The sequence below is a fragment of the Arvicanthis niloticus genome, chromosome 7, assembly GCF_011762505.2.
Source record: "Arvicanthis niloticus isolate mArvNil1 chromosome 7, mArvNil1.pat.X, whole genome shotgun sequence".
In the NCBI taxonomy this organism is placed as follows: Eukaryota; Metazoa; Chordata; class Mammalia; order Rodentia; family Muridae; genus Arvicanthis; species Arvicanthis niloticus.
The window spans coordinates 8,524,478-8,538,082 of record NC_047664.1 but is presented as its reverse complement, the minus strand read 5'-3'; the positions used below and the strand labels follow the sequence as shown (position 1 = coordinate 8,538,082).

General features: G+C 46.2%; 1 protein-coding gene across 2 annotated transcripts in view; it reads right to left on the bottom strand.

Moving 5' to 3' along the window:
- Window positions 1-9,781, bottom strand: part of Myo5c (myosin VC) — a 71,760-nt gene extending 61,979 nt beyond the window's left edge. For both annotated transcript variants that reach the window (XM_076937883.1, XM_076937884.1), the window contains exon 1: window positions 9,548-9,781. In XM_076937883.1, the coding sequence (XP_076793998.1) occupies window positions 9,548-9,766 (219 nt within the window). In that variant the 5' untranslated portion in view covers window positions 9,767-9,781. The remainder of the gene's footprint in view (window positions 1-9,547) is intronic.
- Between the last annotated feature and the right edge of the window lie 3,824 nt (window positions 9,782-13,605).

The following is a 13,605-nucleotide window of genomic DNA, read 5'->3' as shown; positions in this document are numbered from 1 at the left end:
CTTCATGAACAGATCATGAAAACTGCAAGCTTGGGGTGGGAAGGAAATCTCAGGGTTCCATCATAGAAAGTGGGAAGTTCCCACAAGACTTGGCAGGGGATTTTGGCTTTCATCACTAAACTACTTATTTAGTTTTTGGTACCTCCTCTTTTTACCCATAAAATAGTACACAGTTCACTTTACAGGGGTGCTAGGAAGCTGAGAACAGTCACTGGGATGCATTTGAGGCTGGATGTGTAGCTTTGATGGTACAGTGCTTGTCTAGCAAGAATGAAGCCTTGGGTTCCGCCCCCAGGACTGAACAAGACACGGTGGTACACACATGTAACCATAACACTCAGGAGGGGTGGGGAGGTCAGGAATTTAGGGACATTCATGGATATATATTGAGTTCAAGCCCAGCTTGGGATACTCAGGGCCCTGTTTCTAAAACAGAACAAGAAATTAAAGCACTTTGTAAAATACTAAAAAAGTACCATTACAGAGGCGTACCTCGGGACTGTTCTTATTTTAAAACAGGGTCTCAGCTTGTTTCCCAGGTTGGCCTGAAACTGGCAATCCTCCTGCCTCAGCCTTCCGAGGGCCAGGATTACAGGCACAACCATCACACTTGGCTATTGCTCAATTATCACATCTGTACATTGGCAGCAGCCAAGGATTCCCACCTAGGGGATGGCAGCTGCTCAGCTCTCTTCCCGGCAGGCAGCTGGCGGCTCCTGACAGTGCTGTGGAGCAGATCCTACTGTGCCCCTGAGCTGTGCCCATCCAGAATTCCTGCATCATTGCCGTCCTGATCCTTGATGTGACTGTGTTTGAAGATTGGGGCCTTAGGGGTCACTGAGGGTAAATGAAGTCTGATGAGAGAGCTCTGACAAGATGGGATTATAGGGACAGTGAGTGGCCTTATAAGAAGAGATATGGCAGAGCTGGCTCAGTGGATAACGGTGTTTGCCACCAGGCCTGGCAACCTGAATTCCATCTCCAGGATCCATGTAGTAAAAGGAGAGAATCAATTCTGAAGCTTTTTTCTGACTTGCACCCATGCACCATGGCACACATGCACCCTCCAATAATTAGATAAATATAATTTTTAAAAAAGAGACAGGTCAGAGTACTAGTGTAGGCTCCCAACCCAACAGGAGAGCCTACGGTGCTGGGAAATAGGTAGGCAAACAGGAACATGAATGGAGACCCTCACACAGAGACACTGTGCAGTACCAAGAACAGCAATAAGACCCCTAAGACAGTCACTATCCTTTCCTGTGGCAGATGGACTTTCTGAAAGTGATTGTAAATAAAGGTTTCAGAACCTAGGGGCTGGATGGCCGCTCAGGGAAGTGCTTGCCTTGTGAAACAGTGCTTTGCTCTCTGTTGCTGTGATAAAACACTGGCCAAAATCACCTGGGGAGGGAAAGCTTTATTGGTTTGCACATCCTGACCATAGTCTATCTTAAGAGAAGCCAAGGCAGGAACTCAAACAGGGCAGGAACCTGGAGGCAGGAACCAAAGAAGAAGCCATAGAGGGGTCCTGCCTATGGCTTCTTGCTCAGCCTGCTTTCTTATAGAACCCAGGGCCACCTTACCAGGGTAATGCCTTTAATCAAGAAAATGCCTCCTACAGACTTGCCTAGTGGCCATTCTAATTGAGGCATTTTCCCAACTGAAGTTCCCTCTTCCAATATAAACCTGACTTGGGTCAAGTTAACAGCAACAACAACAACAACAACAACAACAACACAAAATCAAACCAAGATACCTTGTAAGCCTGAAGATCTGCACATAGTTCCAAAAACCTACATAAAAAAGGCTACGTGTTGTGGCTTATACTTTGTGGCTGTTTGAATGAGAATGGCCCTCATGGGTTCATATATTTGAATGCTTAGTTGCCAGTTAGTGGAGCTGTTTGGGGAGCGTTAGGGGGTATGGCACTGTTGGAGTAGGTATGACCTTGTTGAAGGAGATGTGTCACTAGGAAGTTTTAAAAGTCTCTTCCAAGTCCAGTGTCTTTCTCTCTCTGCCTGGTGCCTGTGGGTCTGGATGTAAAGCTCCCAGCTATTGTTCTAGCACCATGATAGTCTGCCTTCTGCCATGATGGTCATGGACTCACCTCTAAAGCTGTAAGTAAGCCACCAACTGAATGCTTCCACTTATACAAGTTACCTTGATCGTGGTGCCTCATCATAGCAATAGAACAGTGACTAGGACATGCTCGTAATCCTGAGCTTGGGGTGGGGGTGGGGAGAGACAGGTAGATCCATGGCCAACCAGTCTAGCCTACTTGGTGAATTTCAGGCCAAGTGAGGAGCCCTGCTTCAAAAAATAAGGTAAGAAGGTACCTAAGAAAGTGTAATATCTGAGGTTAACCTTTTGACCTCTACACACACACACACACACTGCAGACTCCTGTGGCAGTAGCTAGCTGTCATGCTTTCAGGTTGACAAGCTGCTCTTGCGCATGTGTGGCCAGTCCTTGAGCCCATATTTACATCATGCCCATTCTGGGTTTGGGGGACAAATAGAAATAACCATGTCTTTTCCAAACCTCTATTTCTTCCTAACCCAGAGGGCAAAGTTAATGACTACTGAAAATATTCCCTTCGGTGAAGTGATCATTTCTTTGACATAGTCAAGGTTTTCAGTTACAAAACAAATTTGGGGCGGTGGGGGTGGGGGGAACTGAGTCAGAGGTTAAGATCATTTGTTGCTCTTATAGGGAACTAGGTAGGGTTTTGTTTTCAGCACCCACATCAGGAAGTTCACAACAGCCTATACCCCCAATTCCAAGGGATCTGATGCCCTCTTCTGGCCTATACAGGCATCTGTATACAGGTACTACATGCATGTAGCACATATAGGTACATACACATACACATAAGGAAAATATGTAAACCTTAAAAACAAATTCTGAACAAATTATGAGACAGTCTCATGTAAGTCAGACAGGCCGGTGTGCAAGCTTCTGGGAAATTTCCCTTCTCTGTCTCCCTTCTCCCTGTAGGGCTGTGGTAACTTTACATGGCTTCTGTCTTTTACATGTGTTCTGGAGAACCGAACCCCATTGTGAGGCTTACATGACAAACGCTTTAACCGCTGAGCCAACTCTTAAGCAGGGACTCTATATTTTGATGTGTGTCAGGGAGGGTACCAGATACAGATCCTAAACACTCTAGAAACAGGACACGGGTTTGAGATTTATACATTTTACCAGCTGTGTATTTTATATAATGGACAAAACAGACATGAGCACGGTTAGTGGACACCTACTCCAGTGTATAGAGGGTATGTTGGAGTGTCCTGCTCACTCAAAGTGCTTTAGGAAACTGGATAGATTGCAGGCGGGATGGAAGGGTAGAGGATGGACAGACATGTCAAAGAGCAACAGAGAAGACATTCACGCTGGAATGGTGCTTGGAGATAGAGCCTCCTTATAGAGTTCCTTCAAGTTCTTTAAGCTCAAGAGTCTCAAGAGGTGGCTGGAGGAAATATAGAACAGGGAAAAAAGAAGTCTAGGGCATCAGTACTAGACAGGCCGGACAAGGATTGTTATCTATTAGCTAACATAAATTGTCTTGGTTCACAGACAGTCATTAAACATTGATCATGACTAAGTCGTCTGAGTAGATTTGATCCTTGATAGACAATAAGGACAGGAAGGCGCCTGGTTAGATGTAAAATGGGAGTAGGGAAGCTTTGAGAGATAGAGAGAGAGGCTGAGAGAAAGGAGAGAGGGGGAGGGAGGGAAGGCAGGAGAGACAATAGGGAGGGAAGGAGAGAGGGAGGGAGGGATAGAGAAAGAGAATGAATATGAGAATGGAGGACTAACCTATCCCAGCAGGCAGTCAGGCAATGACCCAGACCTGCATGGAGCCTTACACACAGAGACATGCATCTTAGATATACCCACACCCGCCACATGCATCCTTGTCATCATGATACACATCTCCTACCTCAGGTCTGCTACTAGAGATGCTTGCTTATCAGTAGGTGGAGCCTGGAAAACCCCACAGAAGAGGGGGAGGAAGGATTGCAGGAGCCAAAGGGATAGAGGACACCATGAGAGCACCGTCCACAGAATGAACTAAGCAGGGCTCACAGGGGCGCACAGGGGCTGAAGTAACAATCACGGATGCTGTGTGTCTGAGCTAGGTCCTCTGCATGTCTGCTGTGGTTGTGTAGCTTGGTGTTCTTGTGGGGCCCCTAACAGTGGGAGTGTGGTGTCTCTGACTCCTGCCTGCTCTTAGGACCCTTTTCCAGTACTGGGTTGACACATGTAAACTTGAATGAGGGTTTGTGGCTAGTCTCACTGTAACTTGTTAAGCCATGTTCTATGTATATCCCTGTGAGACCTGCTCTTTTATGTATTTATTTTTTAAGGGGAATAGCGGAGGACGAGGAGGAGAAAGAAGAGGAAGAGGAGGAGGAAGGAAGAGGAAGAGGAGGAAGAAGAGCAGATCTGGGGGAACGGAGAAGTGTGGAGGTGGGGCTGGAGGAATGGAGGGAGGGTAAACTGCAGTTGGGATATAATGTATGAGAAAAGAATAGAAGAAAAAAGATTTCAAAAAGAAAAAAGAGAGAAATGTTTGTTTATAACCCAACAAACCACAATTAAAATACATATTAAATACATAGGATATTCAAATACAATATCCTAGGATAGATAACAAAAATTGGCCATTATAAAATTTCAGAGCTAAAAGTATCCTTGTAGTGATTTACTGGAATCTGCCTGTCAAGTTTAGAGCGGCAGACAGCTTGTTTTAGATGCCGTGTAAAGCAGGAGGAAATTGAGGTGTTCAGATGAGAGCCCTGATGAAGGATGAGGTCCTTTAGGTCCAAACTTTCAGAGGCACACAGGACTCTGGGAGATACAATCACCGAGCTGGTCGATACTTTCATTTTACTGATGTCCCAGTTCAAACCTAGACAGGCCAAGAGCGCACCAGAGAGAATCTTAAAGGACCAAGAGGCCAGCAGCACCTGTGACTTCTGCCTTGGAACGCATGTGGCTCTGAAGATGACCCCAAGAAGCTACCTGCTTGACGGAACAGTGCTCTCCTAGCGACCCCTGGATTCACTTCGGCTAAAAGTATCATTCAGTGGCAGGCAGTGTTAAAAGGCACATGACCACTCTCCTCTTCTTCGCTGCACCTCTGCATCCCAGGTAACCATGGCCACTGGTCCTACTGTCCGGTCCATACACTGCCTGAGATCTGGAGTCCTACAGCTGAAACCCAGCCTGCTAAGCAAACACTCCATTTACTCAGCTCCACATACAATCTATCGTCTTCCTTCCTCACATTCCTCTATCCACAAGGCAACACTTCAAACCACAGTGGGAACTAACTGAAGCATTTAGACAAACATACGCAAGCTGTGCAAACAGAGTGACCAACTCTCACATGACTACTGTATGCTGCTGGCCTGTGAGACAGAAGCCTACATCCTGGAATGGCCAGCCAAGCTTGCTGTGGGGCCAAGAGCCAAAAGGCTGCTTCTAGGCCTTTGCTGGGCTTCCTCACCATGAGGCCTAGAGAGTGAAACAAACGTAGGACCAGAGAGCCTTGAGGAAGCAATATGGGCTCAAGATTATGCCAGATCCTCCCAGGTCACAATCACCAGTGAGCTGTGGCCCACCTGTCTGAGGGACTTGTGGCATTTACCAAACACACGACCTGAAGGCTGACACGGAATGTGAGCTGACAGAAGCGTTCTCCTGGCTGTACTTCCTGGATTGGAATCTCCATGCTCAGGGCATCTGAGCCAGACAAGTGACATCATGGCTCCTTCTCCTTCCTCTTCGCTCATTCCTTGTAGGCTTCTCCCTGAGATCTCTATCCCTTCCATGTGACAAGTTGTTTTTAGAGAGTTCTAGATACTTTCCCAGCTGCTCCAGCCCCTTCATCTTTGAACCCACAGCCAAGATCTTATAATGAATCTCAAGATTGCATTTCCACGACCTTCAGACACCAGAACCCAAAGTCCTTGGCAATTCACAGTCCTAGTTCAAGTGGTGACGCTGCTTGGGTAAAGGTGTCTGTGTGTACCCAGGTGACAGAGGATGCTGACGGGTGGATAAGGCTGACTGTCCACGGTATTGACTGTCCATGGCATTCTGGCTTCTTGGACCCGTCTTCATTTTTGACTTTTTGAACTACTCATAGATTAAAGAATGGTCAATCTAAATTTTTAATGAGTTCCTCATGTGTCTACAGCTAAGCCACCCCGGCGTTCCCAATCTTGCCCGTGAATTCTTCATATTCAAGCAAGACAGGTATACAAGTAAATGTAAGAGCATATGTCAGCTCTGCTAAAAAAGCAAACAGCAGAGGAGGTTGGAGCCAACAGGCCCACAGGCTCCTGCTGAGCAGCTGGTACAAGGCAACATCACCGTGAAGATGGACAAGGATACACTAAGTTTCACCAGCCCTCGGCGGGGCTGACTGGAGGAGAGCCTGGAACAGGTTTTGAGCCTACCACCTTTCTCAGCAGTGGTCAAACATGTACAGGTCTGGGGTCCTTGTTCTTCATAGGCCTTTCCCACGTCACTGTGAAGTTCTGAGGCAGTGTTTGCCTCACCATGGCTTCACCAAGTGGGCGGGGCCTTGTGACTGGCTTTTCTCTCTCTTGCTGGACATTGGGGTTGGTTCTATAGTTACTATATATAGCTAGAAAGCAGATGGACTTTCCATGAGTCCTGTGTGGGAAAAAGCTTAGATTCCTTGAAGATGATAAAGATGAGGTCCAGGTCAAGGCACTGAGAGGCATTAAGGACCGGACTCTGCCAGGTCCGTGTAACCTTAGACAACTTCTTTGATCTGAGCCCTGTATAGAATGGGATGTGAAGGTTTAACACATAGATTTTTTTTTTCTGGACAATTTCAGATTGAAAGAAGGTTCTGAGAATGATGTCTGGTGCATAGAAATATTTGTGCAAGATAAAAATAACCATCATGTCCACAGCTGTCGCTGTAAACAGAATTCCCCGTTCCTGCATGTATACACAGAACAAGCATTTAGAGTGTTCTCAGTGTGCCTGGTCTTTACAAGCTGGTGAGATTGCAGAGGTGGGCCTTATGGCTGGGTTGGGATTTAAGAGGGACAAAACACAGGTTTTAAGTGGAGATTGGTCAGACCAGTTTTTCTCAAAGGGATTTCAAGCCATTCTGCTTGGAACATTTCCAAGGCCTGCTGCTGTGGAGAGAGGTGGGTTGCTTTGCACTTCCTGTACCATGGCCTCTCTCAGGAGTCCCCTCTCCCTCTGCGAACCTCTCTTCCTGGTACTTCCCAGTCCTTCTGGCTCCTCCTCTGTGAGGGCTCATCTTGGATTGGCAACTGCCTGCTGCTCTCTTGGCATGCAGACACTCCTCTTTCCTGGTCTTGGCCCTCTTTTCTCTTGCAGCGGGGTGCTCCTGCCTTGGTTTCAGTGAGAACAGTTGGGTAGAAGGTTCCCCTCTGAGGACTGAGATGCCAGGCTGTGCACGCCCCACTCACTTTCCCCGTGTCTTCTCACTACTTCAACACAATGCTGGTTAAAAAAAATTGTGCTTGATGACCTCTCTCAGAAACACTTCCTCCTCCTCCTGCCTCTAATGTAGCCCATACACACCCTGTTCTCAATCACACAGACGCCAGGTCATCCTTGGTGTGTCCCTTGTCCTGATATTCCCAGGCCAGTTTCTCCTTTCCTGTCTCCACCCTCCGTGTCTAGGATCTATAGCTGCTAACCTACCAATCCCTCCATTTCCACTCAGAACCCCCATCTTTGCCAAACGACCCTTCTGCTCCAGCTGTCTCCCCCCCTACTCTCTAGGCCCCAGCAGTCGCCTGCTTGTCATTTCTCACTTCAAAGAACCAGAAAATACCTTGGCAGGCAAAACAACAATTCTAGAACAAAACACCTTTCTCTGCTCCCCCGAAGCAATGTTTCTTCCTACAGAGAAATCTGGACCCCACCATCTCCCCCTCACCATTCCATAATGTCCTAACTTATTTTTGAGAAAAGATGTTGTTATTTAGCTCTAGCTGTCTGGAACTCACTATGTAGCCCAGGCTAACCTCAAACCCAAGGCCTCTTGCCTCAGCTTCCTGAGTGCTGGGATTACAGGCACTTAGAGATAGGGGTAAGTATACCTGTGTATTTTTGCTTCAAGAAAAATTGTTATTCAAAACATGTCAGTGATCAGCAACATGTCCCCAAAGATACCCAACAAGGCAGGGTTTGCATAAGATTTTTTTTTTCCTGATAGTCACATGAAGACTTAGAAACATGGCAGGTTACCTGGTTGTTCCCATTGTCTCTAGGAAGATATTCTAGATGAAGGGTTGAGCTTTGCGGTAGAGTTCTTGCCCAGAGCACAAGGCTCTTGGTTCAGTCCCCAGCTTGGGACAGGGATAAAAGTGGCAGAATTGAGCAGCAATGGTTTAAATGCATCAGAAGATTTCCTCGTGGATGTGTGCTTGTAATTTATTCCTTAAACAAAGTAGAAGAAAATCTTCCCCCGACCGGATGGAAAGACAATCATGACAAGGATCTTTTACTGTACATTGATAGTGAAAGTGTCTTTTAAATTTAAGGTATAAAGATGGGAGGGGTGAGGGATGTCTGTAATACCATCGCTCTGGTAGCTGAGGCAAGATCTGAGCTATGTAGGGAGGGCCATTCCAGCCAGGGACACAAAGCAAGAACCTGTCTTAAAAACATGGTGGAACATGGAGCCTATACCTTTAATCTCATAACTCTGGAGGTGAGTCTGAAGCCAACCTGGTCTCCCTAGTGATTTCCAGGCTACAAGGGGTGACACAGTGAGACACAATCTCAGTAAACAAAACCCCAAACCAAACAATACCCCACCTCCATTAAGCTAAGGTAGGTGTGTGTGTGTGTGTGTGTGTGTGTGTGTGTGAAAATGTTCCAACAGAATCCATTCTAGTTCCATCTGTCTGAATTTGAAGGGGTCTACATTCCCCTACAACATTGTAGCAAGATGTTTTATGGCTCTTTTAAAAAGCATCAATTATTTTTGTGCATTCCCCCCTCCCCTGGGTGAGGGTGAAGCTCTTAGCCCCTGGAAGTTTTCCAGCATGCTTGTGCTCTGGGTCAGACCTCTCTGAGCTAATGCACCCTTACACTGCACAACAGCAGCGGGGTGGGGGGTTGGGAGCGGGGAGCGGGGTCTCTGGGCTGCTGACTCCTGTGCTCAGACTGGGCAGCTCCAGATGGATCCCTGAGGGTACAGGGAAGCTCACCGGCATTCTAGAAAACACCTCCAATCTTGCCTGAATTCTCTAGACTCTGGAGGGCCTGGAAGGTTACAATGCTGGTTAGAAAGCTTGTGGTACCGAATCGAATCTCCTGGCCACTGCGGGACTCAGATTCCATCAGTGGCAGGAGGAAGGATCTGGGTGATCTAGTGACCCGACGTGGGAACAGCAGCTCTCCGTTGAGTGTGCCCACCCACAGGGGACCCCGGCAGAGCTGGCAGCTGCTCCTGGCCTCTGCTCCTCCACCGTTCCTTACAGGTGTACAGGTGTGTCCCCACGCCCCTACCTGCGCATAGAGCTCGGCCACCGCCATGGGCCTCCTCTGCTGCTGCTGCTGCAGGGGACTGTGCGCACCCAGCCAGTCAGCACCTGGCCATCTTGTCCAGAAGTTTTCCCAAGTGCTACGGCTCCCTTCCCCCGAGGGCTCGGGTGCCCGGATTGGGGGTTGGCGGCGGGGTGGGGGTTGGCAGCCGGATTGGTGCTCCCGGGCAGCCCGCGCTGCCATTGGCCCGGCCCAGGTAACAGGTGAAAGAAACCTCCAGGGGTCCCGCCCAAGTTACCGCTCCTTTACAGCAGCCGGCAGAGCATGGATCAGTGAGCTCACAGAACTTCTAAATTGAGGAAAGAGTCGGATAAAAGAAAAAAAGTTGTTGTCCTGCGAACATTTTATATGCAATAGAAAGTAAGATACAGATCAAGGAAAATGCACCCAGAGATTACGCCAGTAAAAACCTCGTTTGACCTTTATGGCGTGCTTGCTTCTACCTCTCTTAAAGAACACACACAGGAGGGTCGAATAAGTATGGGGGTCGGGGGGAACCTTTTGGATGTATGGGAATATTTAATATTCAAAAGGTGTTAGTTCCACCAAAATTAATACATAGATCCAGTACACTGGCTTAAAAATCATGGTAGCATGATTGTGTACTGATGTTATTTTTATATTTTATATCGGTTTGAAGTACATGAACAGCTAAGACTATTTTCACCACAAAGAGGAAAGAGATCCTATCCTGCTGGCCTTCCTTGGGAACAGTCCATTTTCTTTAAGACTTATTTATTTTACTTATATGAATACACTGTAGCTGTCTCTAGATATACCAGTAGAGGGCATTAGATCCCATAGCAGATGGTTGTGAGCCACCATGTGGTTGCTGGGAATTGAACTCGGGACCCTTGAAAGAGAAGTTAACGCTCTTAATCACTAAGCTATCTCTCCAGCCCTGGTTCTTTTTATTATAAAGCCAGAACCTCTCTGGGATCTGGGGTTCACTGAGTTATGCTGATCCAGGAGCCCCAGAACTCCTAGTGTCTCTGCCTCAGCTGACTTTATAACGCCCACAACACCTGTCTTTTAAAATGTCGATTCCAGGGGTTGAAGGCAGGTCCTCAGGGTTGCACTGCAAGTACTTTATAGACTGAGCTATTGCCCCAACCCTGCCCTACCACATACTCATGGGCAAAGGAAACGACGGTCATTACAACAGTGGCTATTACAACAGTGGGCTACTCACATAGGAATGGGTATGTGGGTAACGGAGCTAATGCAGGACATTCATGGAGCCCGCACTGTGAAACAGAAAAACGACAAAGTAGATCCATGACAAATGCTGAATAAAAACAACATAAGGATCCATGGTCAGAAATTACAAACAGCCATGCCTGGTGGCTGATGATGGTGGTTCTAGCATCAGGGCACTGAGGCAGGGAGAGCCAAGCTTGACGACAGCCCAGTTGGGTTTTCTTCTTATCTGATAATGGTGTGTCACAATAAAGACTTTTGAATAGGCTATTTTATTAATTTGTGAATGGATATATATTTGATATTGGGGACTCACTAGGTTGCCTACTCTGTCCTTAAACCTGAAATTCACCTGCTTCAGTCTTCTAAGCATCTGAGATAACAGGTACATACCACACAGCCTGACAGTTGTTTGGTTTTTTTGTTTGTTTTTGTTTTTTTTAATTTTAAGCTTTAAAAAAATTCTGGATAGGCCAACTTAGCTAGGGTATATGGTCCTCATTGCATTTTATTATTATTATTATTATTATCATTATTATTATTTTGGTGTGTGATGTCTTGTTAGGGGGCTCTTACTCCTTGGAAGGGATGTGATACTTTGCCTTTGCTCTGTTCTGTTTGACATTTGAGTGTTAGGAAGTGTGTGCTTCTCTTTCTCTCCCTCTCTTTAAAGACTCTTTTTTCCTATCTATCTATCTATCTATCTATCTATCTATCTATCTGTTTATTTTGTGTATATATGTCTTCTATCTGCGTATACACCTGCATGCCAGAAGAGGACATAAGATTCCATTACAGATGTTTGTGAGCCACCATATGGTTGTGGGGAATTGAACTCAAGACCTCTAAATGAGCAGCAGACAGTGCTCTTAACCACTGAGCCATCTCTACAGCCCCTTATTTCTCTCTTTTAAAGAATCTGTGAAAGATTTGTACTCTTCCTTCTTTGAGCATAAAGTGAAACTTGAAGTGAAGGCCCTAGAGCTGGACTTGTCTTTGTGGTAAGATTTTTATGCACACCTTTACTTTCTTGGAAATCCATTCAGATTCCCCATGTCTTGTGGACTTCACGCTCGCCTTGCTGGGAATTCATCCATTTCTTCTGCTTTGCTGGAGCAAAGCTGTAGGTGGGGCTTGACTACACTCGATTCTGGATGAGGCCTTGAGAGTGCCAAGTCTGAGCTCACCAGCAGGCACTGCTCAGCTCTGCTGCCCAGGAACCTACATACTCCAGTCCCTAACTCCAGGCTTCTCATTTGCCTCCTTCCAGTCCTGGCTTGGCTGAGGAAGACACCTCCTCTCCCCTCTTTCATTCCTGATTTTGGTAATTTACACTCATACTGTGTAGCCAACCTGATTAAAAATTTGTCAGTTGTGTTTAGATTCCCATTTGTTTCTCTATAAACATTTGTCTCTTCCTTCCCATTCCCTCCATCCTTTTTGCCCTGGGTTTGGTTTTGTTTTGTTTTTTTTTTCCAGCAGGTTCTTAAGGTGAACACATTAAGTTGTTGATTTGAGGCATGGTTTAAAACTATTTAAAACTATAAATTTTGGACCAGTGAGGTGGCTCAGTGGGTACAGGAACTCACCACCAAGCCTAACTAACTGGAGTTTCATCCCTGAAACCCATGTGGAAGGAGACATCCAACTCCAGCAAGTCGCCCTGACCTCCACCCCCATAAATGATGATAAATACAATAGTCTTATTCCTCAAATAATTGTTTTAGCTATTCTGATAGAAATTCAAATTCATATGTTCTGTGGAGGTTCTGTCTCAAAAACTGAATAAAATCAGAAGAATCTTGAGAGCCAAGTGTGACGGTTCACGCCTGTAATCCCATCACCTGGGAGGCAGAGGCAGAATGATCACAAGTTTATCATATTTGCTCTATTTATTGGCCTTCCCCCACCCCCTGCAGTTGTCTCCTACTCTTCTTCTGTCACTTGTGGCTCCATGGGACTGCTTTTTCTTAAACCAAACCAAACCAAACCAAACCAAACCAAACAGGGCCTTTCTATGTAGCTTTGGCTGTCCTAGAACTTACTATATTGATCAGGCTGGCCTTGAACTCACAGAGACCCACCTGCCTCTTTCTGTAATGGGGCATTTTAATATGTATGTTAATTTTACAACAAATATCTAAGAGAGACAATTTGAAAGGAAGAAAGAATTATCTTGGTTCACAGCTTTGTACCCAAAGTTGGCTGGCTGTGTTGCTCGAGTGGAGACTGAACATCTCAGAGAAGCAGGAGCACATGGTGTGTGGAGCAGGTAGCTTGACTCAGCATGGACAAGAAGCAGAAAGAAAGGATACAATTGTAACCTTTCAGAAACAACCAACACAGCCCGGTTTCTTTCTTTTTTTTTTTTTTTTAAGCTAGGCCCCACCCCCTAAAGTTTCTATCACTCCCGGCAGAGCGCAACAGCTGGGCATCAAGCTTTTAACAGATGTGATGCTGGCCACTCGTCCAGACAGGCAACTTCAGGGACAGATTCCTGTGATAAGACACCTGCAAAATGACCTTTATTTTGTGATCAAACTTTGTTGTACAAGCTGGTCATGCTTAGAGACATTCCCCGGGGCATGCTAAACCTTTGGATACTGCAAGTATTGTCATATCTCTTCCTGGAAGGTTCATGCAGAACTGCAATCGAGTTAGTTACAAAAAGATGTATAATGTGAGGATTTTATGACTTTGTGTTGGGCTGCATTTACAGCTATCCTGGTGGGATGCAGGTTGCAGGCTGGACATGCCTGCTCCATGATCTTAAACTGAGCATGCTCAGGAGTGTCTTCCTTAAACTGATCATGCTTAGACAG